The sequence below is a fragment of the Rhamphochromis sp. 'chilingali' genome (genome assembly GCF_963969265.1).
Source record: "Rhamphochromis sp. 'chilingali' genome assembly, chromosome: 15".
In the NCBI taxonomy this organism is placed as follows: Eukaryota; Metazoa; Chordata; class Actinopteri; order Cichliformes; family Cichlidae; genus Rhamphochromis; species Rhamphochromis sp. 'chilingali'.
This window is the reverse complement of record NC_137942.1, coordinates 18,593,594-18,610,116: the sequence shown is the minus strand read 5'-3', so window position 1 is coordinate 18,610,116 and position 16,523 is coordinate 18,593,594. Positions and strand designations below refer to the sequence as shown.

Sequence of the window (16,523 nt, the reverse complement as noted above, 5' to 3'; positions counted from 1 at the left end):
ATATATGTTCTGAAGGAAGATAGACTGGTGGGCTGCATGGGGTCCTCCGTGTAGCTTTATTCAATATTTGACATGCCCCGTAAGCACCAGTGTCGACTATGCTGGGAATGCAGGGTCTTGAGGGTTGAAGGTTAGGGGTGGGGGGGTCTGTGGTGGTGGGGGTGTGAGTGAGCAGACAGTAAAAACATATCTTGACTGTGACTGTATGCACGTCCATAGGTGAATCTTTATAATCAGTGTTAAACACATTCTCTATATACTTCCTTTTTATGTGTCTGTGTTTATACAAGTGCCCTCAGACAGGGCTAACAGACAGGAGAGGAGAATGGGACTGCAGGGCTCGGCCTAAAGAACAGTGGGCCTCTTCAGGCTCAGCAGGGACTCAGCTTGGGAAGCACAGCCGACATAACCATGCTCTTTACCTCTCTCACACACACATATAGAGACGCAGAAGCTTTCAAAATGTAAACATTTTTATTCCTTTAAAGCTGCACCAGCTATTTAACACAAGCAAAGGCTTAAAGTGAGGACTATAGAAAACCCTTTGTTCCTGTGGTTTTGTTCACACCAAGCAGACCTCCAACCTATTTGTTTTGTTTTGAGGCCTTCTCTTCTGCAGCACTTCCTGGAATTGCCTTTTGCGGGAAATGATACAGTTTCTCACAGCGTGATTTCAAGCTGTACTATTTGTGACGTCCTGCATGTCAATATTGTGATAGCTGCCAAATGACCCTGCAGACTCTCCTTTACTGCAGCATGCCCTGCCTAAAGTTTTTCCTTTTAGGTTTCCAGACACTGCAAAGCTTTTAGTTAAGAAAGTTAAACACCAATTTCTATTCAGTTTATAATTGACTAACTTATCAGTAAGAGTCATTAAAGGAAAATCAGTGGTTATTCCTTATTTAGCAGTTTGAGACTGATTTTGATTTAACACACTAATAATGTTAAAAACCTCTTTTCAAAATAGTAAGAAGCAGAAATTAACATTGTTATAGTTTTACATGTCTCTATAAATAACAGGAATTAAAAACTTGAACAGAGATCCTGACATGTATGACACCATCTGGTGCGCCGTCATAATTGTTTTCTGTCTGAAAAGTGTGAATCAGAGTTTGTGAGGCACAGAATCGTTTCCCGGTGGGAAGACATTGAAACGTAAAACAAAGTAGATGGGTAAAGACCTATTATCCAAAATAAAAATGTTCAAATCCGTGCGAAAACAGTTATAATAGCCGACACAGTGCAGCCACATCTGCATTTCACCCCAAGAAGACTGAATGAACCAGGCACTATTTGGTGGTCTCTCTGTGCAGAAGGCAAAGACCCGACGGAACTGCACTGAGTTTGGCGCTATCTTCTGGAGAGTCACATTTTCTTCAGACGACCCGGTGAGATTTTACAGTAATCACTGCGCATTATCACTAAGATGAAGTGATACGCAGTCTGTGTAAAACATTATCTCTGAACAGAAGCCCACTCAAAGCTTAATATGCTACAGGATAGTAGCGTTTTTTTCTTCATATACTGAATAAAATCTTAACACTGACAAATGAGAATGAATGAGCTCGTGCCAAACCACGACGTCACATTTATTAATAGTTTACATTTCTCTTTTCATGGATACTAAATGGTGTTAAACTCCCGATATAATTTCGGAATCATCGCTACTTTTCACCGACATTGCAAGTTAAGGGTTAAGGCAGGCAGCGCCTTACGCACAGGTGTCTCACCAGTCTTCTGTGAAACAACGCCTGCAAACTGTTGGCGAACTTTTAATTAAGTTGTTCATGACTGTAACTCAGCTGGGTTTATGCTGTCCGAGTAGACGGGTCACTGTAATTCATGTAGCTAGACCTTAAAGGGGTTCGCACCACCACAGCCCTCATCCTCTGCCTCTATCAACGTAGGAAGAAAAAAAAAAAACGGACAGCTCTCAAGATCGGTCCCGGTCCCGCAAACGCCTTTTTTTTTCTACCTTCAATTTTATTCGTCGTCTCTTTTTCTTTTTTAAATTTCACGCGACTGGACTTAGTGTAAAGACATCTTAAAAGCCCTAAAGTCGGCGAGACCCGGTTGTATTTTCTGCATTTTAGTGCTTCCATTACGCGCCGGATATGTGGTGGATGCTGTTTCACCGATGGATCTGGTTTCTTCTTGGACATTGCTATACTCTACTCCTTTACATAGACAGCTGCCGTGTGAGAGCAATGCCCATGTCTGTGGCAAAAGTGGTGTACTCTCACGCAGGTCTTTGCCCGAACGATCTGAACCCTAACCTGTGGGTGGATGCTATGAGCACCTGCATGCGCGAGTGCGAATCCGATCAGGTGAGTTCTCTTACTGCTTGTAAAATGTTCGCGTGCAGCCGAGATTTAGGCAAACTGGATTTAAAAATAAGAGAAAAAAAACTGCATTTCAAGAAAAATCATTTAAATTCATTCATTGCTACTGAATACTGAAGTTAAAACGGTCGAGGCTGAACAAAAAGAGGAGTTAAGACTGATCAGTGGGAATAATTTGTGTTTTTACGTAGATTAAAGTATTACCTTCCTTTTGCACTGTAATAGAAACTGAACACAGCCAAAATAACCTCTGTGGCGAGGTCATGTACCAGGAGTGCATTTATAACTAAACTTACTCCTTTCAAAGTTTTTATTCCACCCGTCACACATTGGCCAATACTGTTGTAAACAGTATTTAAAGAATCCTCAAGACAAAAATGTATCTCAAATGAAAAATGTGAACACAAAATATGACTTCTTTAAACTTTAAAGCAGGGGTGTCAAACATAAGGCTCGGGGACTACATTTGGGCTGGCAAAGACTCCAATCTGGCCCTCTGGAAGGGTTTGGAAAATGTGAAGTGCAACGATTTTGAACTTTTAGCTGTATTGTCATACGTTTTACAGCTTTTTCTAGCGATAAAGACTCCACCTGCACTGCCGTTCATTCTACACCAATATAGTTAAGTAACAGATAAACAATTAAATGACAGAAAACTTCCTCTTTTTCCACTTTTGACATCCCTGCCTTAAAGTGTCTTCTCTGTTTTGTCCAGTTCACGTGATTCCATTCACTGCTGATATGTGGTAGAAAAGTGTTATTTTCTCTTCAAACTTTAGGACTGTGAGACTTTTGAGAAGTGCTGCCCTAATGTATGCGGTAACAAGAGCTGTGTGGCAGCACGCTATATAGACATCAAAGGGAACAAGGGCCCCATTGGAATGCCAAAGGGTGCCACCTGCGACAAGTTCATGTGCTCTCAGCAAGGGTCCGAGTGTGACATCTGGGATGGCCAGCCAGTTTGTAAGTGCCGAGACCGCTGTGAGAGGGAACCCCACTTCACGTGTGCATCTGATGGCATGACGTATTATAACAAGTGCTACATGGACGCTGAGGCCTGTTCCAAGGGTATCTCTATCTCTGAGGTCACCTGCAGGTAACATGTTAAGTATTTTAGATCTCTACTGTTTGCTTTTTGGTAACAAGGTAACATTGTCCTTCTTCAGTCTTAAAAATTGAGACTCTCCTCTAAACTTTAGTTTAGCAATATTAATGTGTTTTGTGTACAAAACATCCCAATGGGAATGAAAGAAGAACCTCAGACATTAACTGGCTATGATTTATTACCTACAGGTACCACCTGACCTGGCCAAACACCAGCCCACTCCCCGTGGAGACCACATTACATCCCACCACCGCCCTCCAGACCACCCTCCCGACTGACATCCAGCTTCCCGCCATACACAATGGACCCAGCCAGCAGGCTGTCTTTGTGGGTGAGACAGCCACCTTCCTGTGTGAAGTGTCTGGAAAGCCGCGTCCGGAAATCACCTGGGAGAAGCAACTGAAAGGGAAAGAGAATATCGTAATGAGACCCAATCACGTCCGAGGGAACGTCGTGGTCACTAACATCGGTCAGCTAGTTATATACAACGCGCAACTTCAGGATGCTGGAATCTATACGTGCACAGCCAGAAATGTTGGAGGAAGTGTGTCATCACACTATCCTCTGGTAGTGATCAAGAAAGAAACGAAAAGTAAAAATCCAGAGGGGAACAGCACCAACCTGCCTTTTCCAGCTGCCGAGTGCCTTAAGAGTCCAGACACGGATGACTGTGGGGAAGAGAGCATAAGCTGGTATTATGAACCAAAGAGGAACAACTGCTTCACCTTTACCTACAGTCAGTGCAACAAAAACAGAAACCACTTTGACACCTACGAAGCCTGCATGCTGTCATGCGGAGGAGAGCTGGCAGCTCCCTGTAGCCTTCCAAGCCTTCAAGGCCCCTGCAAAGCCTACGAGCCCCGCTGGGCTTATAGCAGCACTCTCAAAAAGTGCCAGTCGTTTGTGTACGGAGGCTGCGGTGGCAACGAGAACAACTTTCAATCTAAAGAGGCCTGTGAAGAGATGTGCCCCTTTCCGAAGAACAACAACTGCAAGGTGTGCAAACCCCGAGGCAAGATGGTGGCCAGCTTCTGCAAGAGCGACTTCGTGATCCTCGGCCGGGTGACCGAGCTGACAGAGGAACAAGAGTCGGGCCACGCTTTGGTGACGGTGGAGGAGATCTTGAAGGATGAGAAGATGGGTCTTAGATTCTTTGGCAAAGAACCACTCGAGGTGACTCTTCTAAACATGGACTGGAACTGCCCCTGCCCCAACATCACTGTAGCCGACGGGCAGCTCATTATCATGGGGGACGTCCACAACGGCATGGCCATCCTGCAGCCCGACAGCTTTGTAGGCTCCTCGAGCAATCGCAGAATCAGGAAGCTGCGTGAGATTATCAGCAAGAAAACCTGCGATTTCATTAAAGATTTCTCCACCGTCCAGTAGACTCTGATAGCAACTGAAAGCTCATTACAGGTTGTCATTTTCAGATAAATCCAGTGACCTCAACAGTCAGACTGACTGCCAACAAACGCAAAACTAGAAACGTATCTGCAGGTTGTTTTCTTTCCTCTCTCATTTTCCACACAGCTCAGAAGGTCTCAGAAAAACATTTTACATCATCCGTACTGTTCACTGTGTTATTTCTTTTTATTCAGTTGTGGGGTACACTGTCTGGATTAAGCAAGTGGCATATTAATAGTCAGAAGCATTTACCCTGTTTAAAGTATTTAATCCTTTTCCTTTCCAAATGTTACCCAAATATACACTAATGCCACTCGTATATCAGCATATCCTAATAAGATTAGTATAGTTGCTTTAATTTTTTGATGGGTATCTCACAGTTGATATTTTGTAACATCTGTCCTCAGCACTTAAGCCCACTATAATGCCTCAGTTTATCAACCAGAATCAAATAAGCTCTTCGGTTCCATTTTCTGGACAATTGTTTTTATTTTTCGATTTTTTTTTGAGTTTCCATGTGTTTGTACGTGGACTTGTGTACTTCATATTTATTTTTACTGATCTAGCTCTGTTGATCTAATTGCATAGGGACCAGATATGTTTTTTATTTTGTCTATGATATCCTACATTAATGTTCATTAAAACATGTATAAAACATGATAGCAAATAAATAAAGCTAATCTTGAAAAATGTTCCTTCCTTCTTGATTTTTTTAAATGCTGTTTCCACTGCTGAAGGAGAAATACCAGACACTGCCACAATTTGTCAAAGCGTTAAGGCGGGCAGTGCATGTTGTTCTGTAGTTGATGTCCCTCCATCCATGTCCTCCTCCTTCTACACACACACAGAGACACACACGCAGGGCCGAGTCTGGCATTAAAATTCGAAACAGGTCACATTCCAGCACAGCTGTGGTGGCCTGTGGAGCTGTGTGTTGTGTTGTGTCTGGGTCTGGGGCCCTCGCATAGCACACACCCCACCGGCCATCCATTGGCCTTGCACGGTCCCTTTCATGTGCAAGAGGCCGCGGTGAAGGGGAAGAGGAGGAGGGGGAGGAGGAGAGGGATGTTGGCTGATTCTCTCTCTTTCGCTCCCTCAGTTGGCCACATCTGTGTTTAGGGGACATAATAGAGAACAGAGAGAGGAGTGGAAGGGGTGTAAAAGGGTGTAATAAGTTAAGCAGGAGCAGGGGAAGGTAACTCATGAAGCAAGCAAGTCAGTGCAGACCTTCAGCACATGCAGTTATTCTGAAAACGCTTTAATGTTTTCACGGTAAGATCTTGGTTGTGGATGGTGACAATGACGAAAAGAAAATCAGCCTTGCAGGTTTTTGTAATTTGAGAATCGAGGCAGGGTTTATAAATGCTTTGTGAGCTGGATCAGCTGATCATAGCGCCAGCTAGCCTTTGAATGTTCTCCCCTCCCTCCTTTCCCCTCTGGCCTTATATCCCCTTCTCTAAATCCCTTCCTCAGCCCTCTTCCTCAGCCCTCATCCTCAACCTCCTTCCCACCGACCGACAACCAGCCTTGGGCGGCGACCTCTGACCCTGCTAATGAAAAAGAGGCCACCAAGGAAAAGGCCACTTTCATTAGAACTGTTGACAAGTGTTAAGTGACTGGCTGAGCTCCAGACAGAGCTCCGCACAGCCTCCTTGATGTACTACACATCACAGCTGGCTGCTGATTTCAGTATCAAGTTCACTTAGAGACCACCAGCCAGGCAGCCGGCCAGACAGACCATAATAATCAGCCAGACAGCCGCAGGTACAAAGGGGGGAGGGGCAGAGTGCCCTCAGTGACACAATATCACTGAAGATCTTCCAAGTATTCAGAGCGGTGATTTACTTTCACTTTAAGATGACTAATTGAAAAAAATAAATAAATGAAATTACGTTATACATTAGATATGTTGCACAACCAATGTCCATATTCATTATAATTTGATCAAATCTATAGCTATTAAAAAAATACACACATATGTGATATGAAATAGAAACAGAGTAGAGGCCGTCCTTGCATCATTTCTATGTCTCGCAATCACATCACAAGATTTTGGTTATTTGTGAACAAATAAACAAATAATTTCAGTTTTTCTTATCCTGTGTTGGTGTTTGCAATCATTTAGAAACATTCAAGTCAACAATTTGAACAGTTATCAGCTGCCAATGTCTTTATATTCTAACATACTGAAATAAGTCAAAGCAGTTTGAAAATGTAGCCTTTCAATTTAAAGTATAAAAAAATGGATCAGTGAGTCTAACATGTTGCTTATTTTAAGAGGCTGTTTAGATTAAATCTTGGACCAGGACACCAAAATTAAATGTAATCAGAACTAATAGTACATTTTTTAGTTGCATAATGGGCCGTTGTTGTGTGGTGGATACGAAGAAAATTACACTACTGATTTTTCTTTTCAGCAGTCATTGTGTTTGTCCACTGGGTGGCAGCAGAGTACTTAAAAAAAAGAGAAAAGCGAGCCATGAGCCATTGTAAGCTTGCCTAAGTACATTTAAATAATATAACGTTAAATCGGACTGATAGTTGTCTTTCATCTATATTTACTGTTCATTAAATACACATAGTTCAAAATACGAATAAGAGTGTAGTGAGAAATAAGGTAAGTTTAACAGGACCTTTGTTTCTAATATACCTGGGGCTGATTATATTACAGTTGTGAGTCTTGAGCTGCCCCTCATTTTTTTGTATTTTGTTAATAATATCATTAAACTATACATACAGGTACGGGTACATACAGGCTTTATGAAGGACGGTCAAAGCTCTTCTTTAGATGTTGGCTGCCTTTTGTTCTGTTCTCTGCCAAGATGATCGCATGCTGGTTCAATGATGTTAATGTCTGGGCTCTGGGGAGGCCAATCTATGACACACTGAGTGTTTTTCTACTCGAGTGTGTTTTTACCAGGCTGGCAGTGTGTTAACACATTGCCAGTCAGACACTCTCCAGATGATATTGCATAGCGGTTTAAAATCTGATGTTTTTTTTTCTGTATTCATAATTTCATCAACTGTGACAAGATCCCCAACACCACTGGCTGAAACCATGACAGAGCCTCCACCGTGTTTTACAGATGGCTGTAGACACTTACTGTTAAACTTCCTCCTCTTCACATACTGACTGTGATTTTTCAGTCCACTTCTTTTGGAATTTGGCATATCTCAGCGTTCCCTGCCTGTTTCCACTCCCTAAAAATAGCTCCTTGACAGCCACTGAGACCATTTCTGGTCTTCAGTGAACAGCAGATGGATCAACTGAAGGGCCAGATGCATCTCTCAGGTTCTGTGTCAAGATTTCTTCCTGTTTCTTGAGGTTATGATTTTCAGATACCGTTCATTTGCTGGAGATAGTTTTTAGGTCTGCCACTTCTTCTTTTATCCTCCACTTGTCCAGTTTCCTCAGACTGAACACCAGTCTGACAGATTTTCACCCTACAGCTCTTTGTGAATCACCTGATTAGTGCACAAATACCCCTTTATGCCTATCAAACTGTGTTATCTTTGGCACATTTCATACATCAACTAAAGAAACGTGAACAAAAATAGTAACAGAGTGCCTAAAGATACGATTTAAAACTAGTTCTTTGCTGTGAGTGTGTTTTGTGCAGACACAACAGTGGTTCAAAAACCATTCTGAAAATGATCAGGTACAAGGACCAGACAAGAATGAGTGAAGAAGCCGTCCAAAATTCTTAAAGACCATCAAGAAGTCTGGTGATCTATTGCTCAAACTTGCTTTAAAGTCTGGCTCCTTATAAGCAAAATACAGAGAAATGAGGGTGGCTCAAGACTTTTGCACAGCACTGTATGAATATATTATAGATTTCCAAATGTTCCTACACACAAACACATACACACAGTGTGTCATTTTACCTTATGAATGAATCCACAAGCAGGCAGCCAGATGGTCGTGGAGCTCGTGCCCAATGCTTTGGATGTGCTAGTACTTCATGAACACGCACACATTCTCAGTAGCATCTCTTCGGAGCACAGCTGGTCTGTATGTACACTAAAATGTGCCAGATGGGGAAGAATACAGAGAAGGCCAAAGAAAACAGAAAGCCATAAATTATCAAGATAAAATGCAGATTGAGCTCAGTGCATTAATGTGATGTTGCTAGAGGTAACTGATGAGTTGGTAAGCAGGAATTTTTCCACTTACACAGAGGCCGGATCATATTTGAACAAACGGCAAACAAGTGCTTGTGAAACTCACTTTACAAGCTCACAATCTGGCCACAGCAGTTTTCTCTGTCTCTCGTTTATTTTTCAAGACATGTGGCATGTGTGGTGAATGAAAGGTCTGTGGACGTTTGATCGAGAAAGGAGAAGGAGATGAAAGCAGAGCACAGAGCAAAGGGGGGGTGGAGACTTGGATACGTGAGCGATGAGAGTAGAAAGGTCGTTGTAGCATTAGGAGGGTGTAAATTGTCCAGAACATAAAACTGCTGCTGCTGACTCCTGGGGATTCTTTTCCCCACTCATCTTTAACTTTCTAAAAATAGTACCTGCTCAGTGCATGATAATGCAGGCTCAAAATTGCCTATTTCAGTGTCACCTGCAAATGAAGAGGCAAGAAAATGCAAGAGTGAAAATCAGGTTTAGTTGCCATCGCCCTGAAATGTGAATAACAGAGAGGCAGAGAAAAAGCTGACAGCACTGAGGGAGAAAGAGGACAGGGAGTGGCCAAAAAAATAGAGAAAGCCTGGAGGAGGGGGGCTGGGAGAGAGGGATGTTTTGGGACAAAATATGCTAATCCCAAACCAACATCACACATGGTTATTTTTAGGGATTTCTCATTGTTCTATTTTGGGACAAGGACCATTGTCCTCGTGTGGCCCAGCAGAAAGGCTGCAGAGACCAGATGCTATCAGGAGTGGAAACAAGAGGAGCCAGTCTCTTGTGAATGTGAATGACCTACCTTACATATGATTAGATGCAGAGCAGAGAAAAGAAATCTGCTTATAGAGACGGAAGGACATGGGGGATTTTGGGATGCTGGTACTTAAGACTACTACTACACAAAGGCAAACATGAAAGACAAACCGTCTCGCGTCATATATCTTTGAGTGGTACAAATATGATGTGTGATGTCTGAATCTGTCTTTATGTACTAGTTTGACTAGTAGGTTTGAGGTGCCGAGACGCTGTTAGCAAGGATGACAACTGTCTTTGGATACCACTGGTACCCCAAAAGCTAACTTTAAAGTGGTAATGCTATAGGCCTACAGGAACCACCTGGTTTAGCTCAGAGCTGGAACAATGAAGCCAGTGGTGCTTGCATGAAGCTAAGTGATCACAGATAATAAATCTCTGCAAATCATGCTTTATATTTGTCAACATATCAACATCTCAGTGTATAGGTGTTTTTGTAACAGCATAAAAATGACTACTAGTGTCTTCCCTGGCATACATCCAATGCTGTATGTGATTATTGGCGCACACCAAGAATGATTGTTTTGTTTTCATGAATATGAAAAGACGTTCCAGTCCCAACAATCACCTCCATTTCAATTCACTTCAATTCAATTTTATTTATATGGCGCCAAATCACAATAACAGTTGCCTCAAGGCGATTTATATTGTAAGATAAAGATCCAATAATAATGCAAAGAAAGCAGAGAAAACAATCATATGACTCCTTATGAGTAAGCACTTTGGCAAAAGTGGGAAGAAAAAACTCTCATTTAACAGGAAGAAAACTCCAGCAGAACCAGGCTTGGGGAGGGGCGGCCATCTGCCATGATCAGTTGGGGTGAGAGGAGGAAGACAGGACAAAGACACAAACTAAAATCTACAAACACCTCTTAAGAAGTAATAAAGCAGTACTGAAGTTACTGTTACGTTACTAAACCCAACAATGGCTGCTGTAAAATGTACACTCACATGGCATTTTATTAGGTACACTTTAAGAGCACCAGGCTGGAAACCCTCTTGCCTTCAAAACTATCATAGATTCAGCAACAAAGTGATGGAGACATTCCTCAGATGTTTTGGTCCATGTTGACATGATAGCATCACACAGTTGCTCCAGATTTGTAGGCTGCACTTCCATGATGTAAATCTTCCGTTCTACCACATTCCAAAGGTGCTCTGTTGGACTGAGATCTGATGGCTGTTGAGGCCATTTGAGTACAATGAACTCATTGTCATGTTCAAGAAACCAGAGATTGTTTGAGCTTTGTGACATTGTGTGTTATCCTGCTGGAAGCAGCCATCAGAAGATATTTACACTGTAGCCATAAAGGGATGGACATGGCCAGCAACAATTCTCGGGTAGGCTGTGATGTTTCAGAGATACTCAGTTAGTACTAAGGGGCTTAGAGTGTAGCAAGAAAACGTCCCCCATATAATCACATCACCACAAGCCTGAACTGTTGATACAAGGCAGGATGGGTCCATGTTTTCATGGCATTTGCATCAAATTCTGAAAAACCATCCAAGTTGCAGCTGAATTTAAGACTCATCAGACCGGGCAAGATTTTTCCAATCACCTGTTGTCCAATTTCATTGAACCACGTGAATTATAGCCCCACTTTCTTGTTCTTAACATACAAAAGTGACACCTGGTGTGGTCTTCTGCTGCTATAGCCCATCTGCTTCAAGAGTGTGCATTCAAAGATGCTCTTGGTTATAAAGAGTGTGAGTTACTGTTGCCTTCCTATCAGCGTGAAGCAGTCTGGCCACTCTCCTTTGACATCAACAAGGCATGTTCTCCCAGAAATCTACTGCTTAATGGATGTTTTCTCTTTTTTAGACCATTCTCTGGAAATCCTCGAGATAGTTGGTGGGAAAAATCCCAGTAATCCCAGATGTATTAAGGAGCAGTTGAAGAGGTATAATAATAGATATGCTTATTTTTCCCAAATAATTCATGTGCTTATTTTCTGAGCTTTTCTTTCAGTCTGTTTTAGTTTGTGTATATACCAGGCCTTTCCTTTCCTATCTGCTTATGGCCTCAGTGGCTCCACAACCCCTGTTGCTACCACAGGGGTACCAGACGGGCCAAAGGATCCACGTCTTTGCTGAGTGCTATAAAGCGCTGCAGACACTGGAGGGAGTTCTAGACTTCTCCTTGTCTTTACGCGTGGAAAAAAAAGAGAAAATTAGTCCTTTGATGTTTATAGTAATAGTCATTTACATGGTGACTCAATGATAATATTGAGTACCACACGGAACTTGTAATGAGGCAGCAGGTGAAACATTTAGTTATATTATTAATATTAAATCAATTCTCTAGCCTTACTCTTTTTCTTTCAGTTGTGTTCCTCCAGCTGTTCCCCCAGAAGTTTTTGTAGCATAGTCAGGGCATTTTCTGCCAAATATAGTGCCAAACAAATGTCAGATCACTTTCCCAAAGCAATGAGACACACATGGTAAATCAGGGATCAGAGGAGAACAAATAAATAGATGAATTTGTGATTTATTTTCCATTCTCTCAGTCCAGTGCTCTGGATTACACTTTGCCAGCTTCCTACTTTACTTTTCATTTTTGTCCCTGTATAATGATAGGCAGAACCATCTGTGTCTTGCGCATTTGGCCATGTGACTTGATACTCATGGACACATAGATCAGAACTTTGATGCAACCTTTAAAAACCTTCTCTTAGAAGCAGACACATGTAATTTTTTTAATTTGTTGTCTCTGGTTTTTTGTGCTTTGAAATAATCCATCTTGCACCTGTGCCTATTTATTACATTTTTAGCATCTGACTAATGGTGGCCATTACATAACAGGTCACTCTCTGTTGTTTGACCCTTGTGTCAGCCGACAAGTCAGTGAGAAATAGCGTGTAAGATCGTTTCCTCAGAGAGTAATCATTTCCCCACTTACCACTTCTTGAATTGTGTACACGTTTCAATCCATTTTATAATCAGTTTCTTGTTTCATGACAGACATGATCTTCAGACTGTCACGTTGCACAATAGTGTGGCTTTATGCATAATGCATATTGTAAGACTTAGGCATCTGACCTTATTTCAGGAGAATTACATAAGGGTTCACTACTTGAAATGGAAGGAAATGCCTGGGCTTGTCTAAGACAGAGAACAAGAAAGAAGTTGCATTTGAACTATTTTTGGATACGTCAGATTCCTTTCCTCCACCGTTTGTGCCTCTCCGCCTTGAGAGAATATGAATATTAATCAGTGCTTTTATCGTTTGTTGTGGAAAAACTCCCTCTGCGCTTGAATGGCAGGAAAGCCATAAACCTGTTTCCCTGTATTGCTTTTCAAATTTGCTTAAAGGAGTTGTGATTAGCTGCTAACAGGTACAAAAAGACAAAATGTTCTTCTTATGCACCCACAAATGCAACTGTATTTACACTTACATTTTGTGTGTGCTTCTTGGCTGCAATTCAAGTACCTTTAAGCTGGCTACAGACGAAATCCTCACGTGCAGCTCACATCTAAGCAAAGCTTGTGTGTTTGTGTGTGTGTGTGTGTGTGTGTGTGTGTGTGGGTACAGCATTATTGTGGGTGGCAGATCGCGGGACGTCATGCTTTCGTCCTGAGCAGCTTAGGCAGCATGCCAATCACATGACACCTTCACCCTTGACCCCTGGTGTGTCCAGCAACTGAGAGAAAGACATAAGCTCAAGCAGGAGTGAAACCCTGAGAAGAAACACAGAAACAGATTTGATTAAACAATAAGTTAAGACAAAGAGGGTCGTGTGATGGTTTGCACTGTCTCACCATCCAGCCTAGGGCCTTTCTGTGTTATTTTTAGGTTTACTGGTGATTCTAAATTGTCTGTCTTTTTATGTTGGCACTGCAACAGATTGGCAACCTGTTCAGAGTGACCCCTCCAGTGACCCTGAAATAGTTAAATGGTAGAAAATGGATGGATGAATGAATGAGTGGATGGACGGGAGGTAAGATGAATAGGGAAGGTGGCAGGAACATGGTGAAGTTGACAGCTATTAACGATCTCCCTAGTGGAAATCTCCTGTCTAGTCACCAATAATGGGCTGTATGAATCTCACCCTGAGGATGTGATTACGCTGATCTGTTACCATAACAACTGAAGATCCGGCTGGCATAGAGAAAAAAACGTTTTTGTAGTAAGTTGTGAATAGATGAGGAGTCCTTCATTTACTTTATTTTGTCTGTATGTAAGTATCATTCTAATAGAAACAACTTTCCTCTAAGTATATTGGCCTACATTTGCTGACCTGCTTGTCTCCCATGGCTTTGCAGCAGCTGGCCTTAACACTCAACCCTCTGTCTGTCTTTGTAACCCTCTGTGCAATATGTTAGTCAACAATGTCTTTTGCTTTGTTGTCACTTCAGTTGCTCAAACTTGAAAGTAGCTGAACTCTGTGCATGTTGGTGAAAGTAATTTCACCTGTACTCACTACAAGTTTCTGAATTTTATTATTTCTTAGTCTCTGGTTGCTACTTTACTCCTCATTTCTGTGTGTATGCACACTCAGCGAATTCTCATCCTGGGGAGTCAAATACGGCAGTTATATGTTACAGGTAAGCACAACATGTCCTTTGGTACTTGTGCCATGAGACTGGGTTTTTTTTTTTTTGTTGGTATAAGTGAGATGGCCTCATTCCTAAATTTGGGATTATAATATTCTATGTTCATGAGTCCACTAGGGTCTGCTTGGGTCTGAGTGGACTAAACTTGTCACACACCCTTTTAAGATATTTCTCAGCATCATCTGCACTCGGTGGCTGTTAGCATATTTCTTCACAACAGGCTTAATGTAGTGAATCTTCTTATAAACCCAGTCAAGGAGTTTCTGTTCCATAAACCAAACCAGAACAAAACAAAGTGGAGAACACAGAGCTCCCAGATGTGGGACACATGTCCGACCTCTGAATGTGGACTTTGTTCTCTTTTAAAGAGGATTGGCTGATATTGCCTCAGTTGGTACATCAAGGCATCAGCGCTGAAAGGACACCTCATGTGTATCACCTGGGATGTATTTGACAGCATTCGAAAGCGTGGGATGCAAATGCGTTTGTCCACGTCCTTCTCGTCACATCAAAAGGTTTGTTGTTCACTCCCTTGTAGCGTTAATTAATTTTATAGCCACGTACTATGACTCATTCCATCAATCTCACATTTGATGCCCACTCTTTAAAAAAAAGGTTATATGTACTCTCTGATGTGTGTAATTGCCAGGCAATATAATTTTGTCCTTGGTGGTCCGTGAGCCATTCTTCCATATGGCATTTCGGGCTTTAATATCTCTCCTAATGTGTGTTCTGCGCTTTAATCATCTTCCCGAGCCAGCCATTAGTTTCCACCTCCAGCTGCAGTCAGCTTTGACTTGCAAAGATGACATTCATTTACCTGGATGCTCATTTGGAACGATGAGAGGTTTCGGTAAGAAGAAAGAAAGCGATGAGAAACAAAGAGGGCATGCAAATGTCTTGGTACACGTATATTTTTATTCCTCTGGTGTGCTTTTGATTTATGTCACACTTACAAGCTGCATGGCAGCAGATGGGATATGTGTCCCTTTGCCAGAGCTTCCACTTCTCGCTGTGTCAAATAAACGCACACGCGTAACATAATTTCCATCACTTTAGAGGACATTATGATCGATTTCTGGAGACTTACCCTCACCTTGACCTCAGCCTTACCCTTGCTCTAATCTTAAATCTTGTACTTTAAAACGTCATCAGTTAGCTTATGAGACCTTGTTTTTTTACACAGAATGGAGAAAGACTGGAAGCGCAAACACAATTGTCCTCGCAATCTTAGTAACCTAAGTATGCAAACACACTAACGTGCACATGCAGTGCCTATGATTATCCCCCTTGAAGGCTCATCTGCTCAGGATATTGCCTTGGGACAGAACCGGAGCTGAAAATATTGGAGCAGCTTTGCTGTTTGCAGCTATGAGTGACACGTGTGAAAATACAAATATGTGGGAAATGTGTTGCTTCCAGCTGATGAGTTTCCTTCAAAGGACTTTATTGGAATCGGCCAATGACAAGCACAACTTCTCAAGGGTTATGTGTGTATACAATAGTCCACTGCTGTTCATTGAAGGCTTATGTAATGACAATGAGTTTTTACTTTTTTATGATAAAAATGTAACTGTTTCATCTCCCTTTATTGTAGGTTCTGTCGTTGCTCATTTCTAACATTTCTCCACCATAAATGAAAAGACACTGCACGTTTTCAGGCACACCCACACGAGCAGTCACAGCAATAAAATCAGACATAAGAAGTGTAGACTCACTGGCTTTGTTGGGTACACTTGTTCAACTGCTCATTAACACAAATATCTAATTGACTAATAACATGGCAGCAATTTACAGTCACTACTTTAATATATTCTACTTATTGTTCAATATTGTTTCTTTATTAAATGTATCACTGCTGCCGCTGCACCAATCCATCTGTCGATGGCCCGTAGCAATGGGCCAGATACCCCATACTCCCGTAGTGCTCCCCACAGGACTCCCCGAGGGACACGGTCGAATGCCTTCTCCAAGTCCACAAAACACATGTAGACTGGTTGGGCAAACTCCCATGCGCCGTCAAGTATCCTCGAGAGGATAAAGAGCTAATACAGTGTTCCACGACCAGGACAAAAACCGCATTGTTCCTCCTGTATCCGAGGTTTGACTAACCTCGAGGTCCCATCCTGTGGTTTTATTAATGGTTCAGGCATTCAAAGCGCTGGGGG

At 42.1% G+C, this 16,523-nt stretch overlaps 1 protein-coding gene across 1 annotated transcript; it reads left to right on the top strand.

The window, feature by feature from the left end:
- The first annotated feature begins 1,812 nt into the window (after positions 1–1,812).
- On the top strand, positions 1,813–4,969 carry wfikkn2a (info WAP, follistatin/kazal, immunoglobulin, kunitz and netrin domain containing 2a). Its single transcript, XM_080905632.1, has 3 exons — positions 1,813–2,327; positions 3,122–3,438; positions 3,636–4,969. The coding sequence occupies exons 1-3, from the start codon at positions 2,115–2,117 to the stop codon at positions 4,834–4,836; spliced, it is 1,731 nt and encodes a 576-aa protein (XP_080761758.1). The 5' UTR covers positions 1,813–2,114; the 3' UTR covers positions 4,837–4,969.
- The last annotated feature ends 11,554 nt before the right edge of the window (positions 4,970–16,523 follow it).

What these genes read in the sequence shown, in the direction of transcription:
- wfikkn2a (XM_080905632.1), top strand. Translation starts at nt 2,115, where the DNA reads ATGTGGTGGATGCTGTTTCACCGATGGATCTGGTTTCTTCTTGGACAT. An exon ending in GCGAGTGCGAATCCGATCAG is followed by an intron (nt 2,328 to 3,121) that starts GTGAGTTCTCTT and finishes TTCAAACTTTAG; the next exon opens with GACTGTGAGACTTTTGAGAA. An exon ending in ATCTCTGAGGTCACCTGCAG is followed by an intron (nt 3,439 to 3,635) that starts GTAACATGTTAA and finishes TATTACCTACAG; the next exon opens with GTACCACCTGACCTGGCCAA.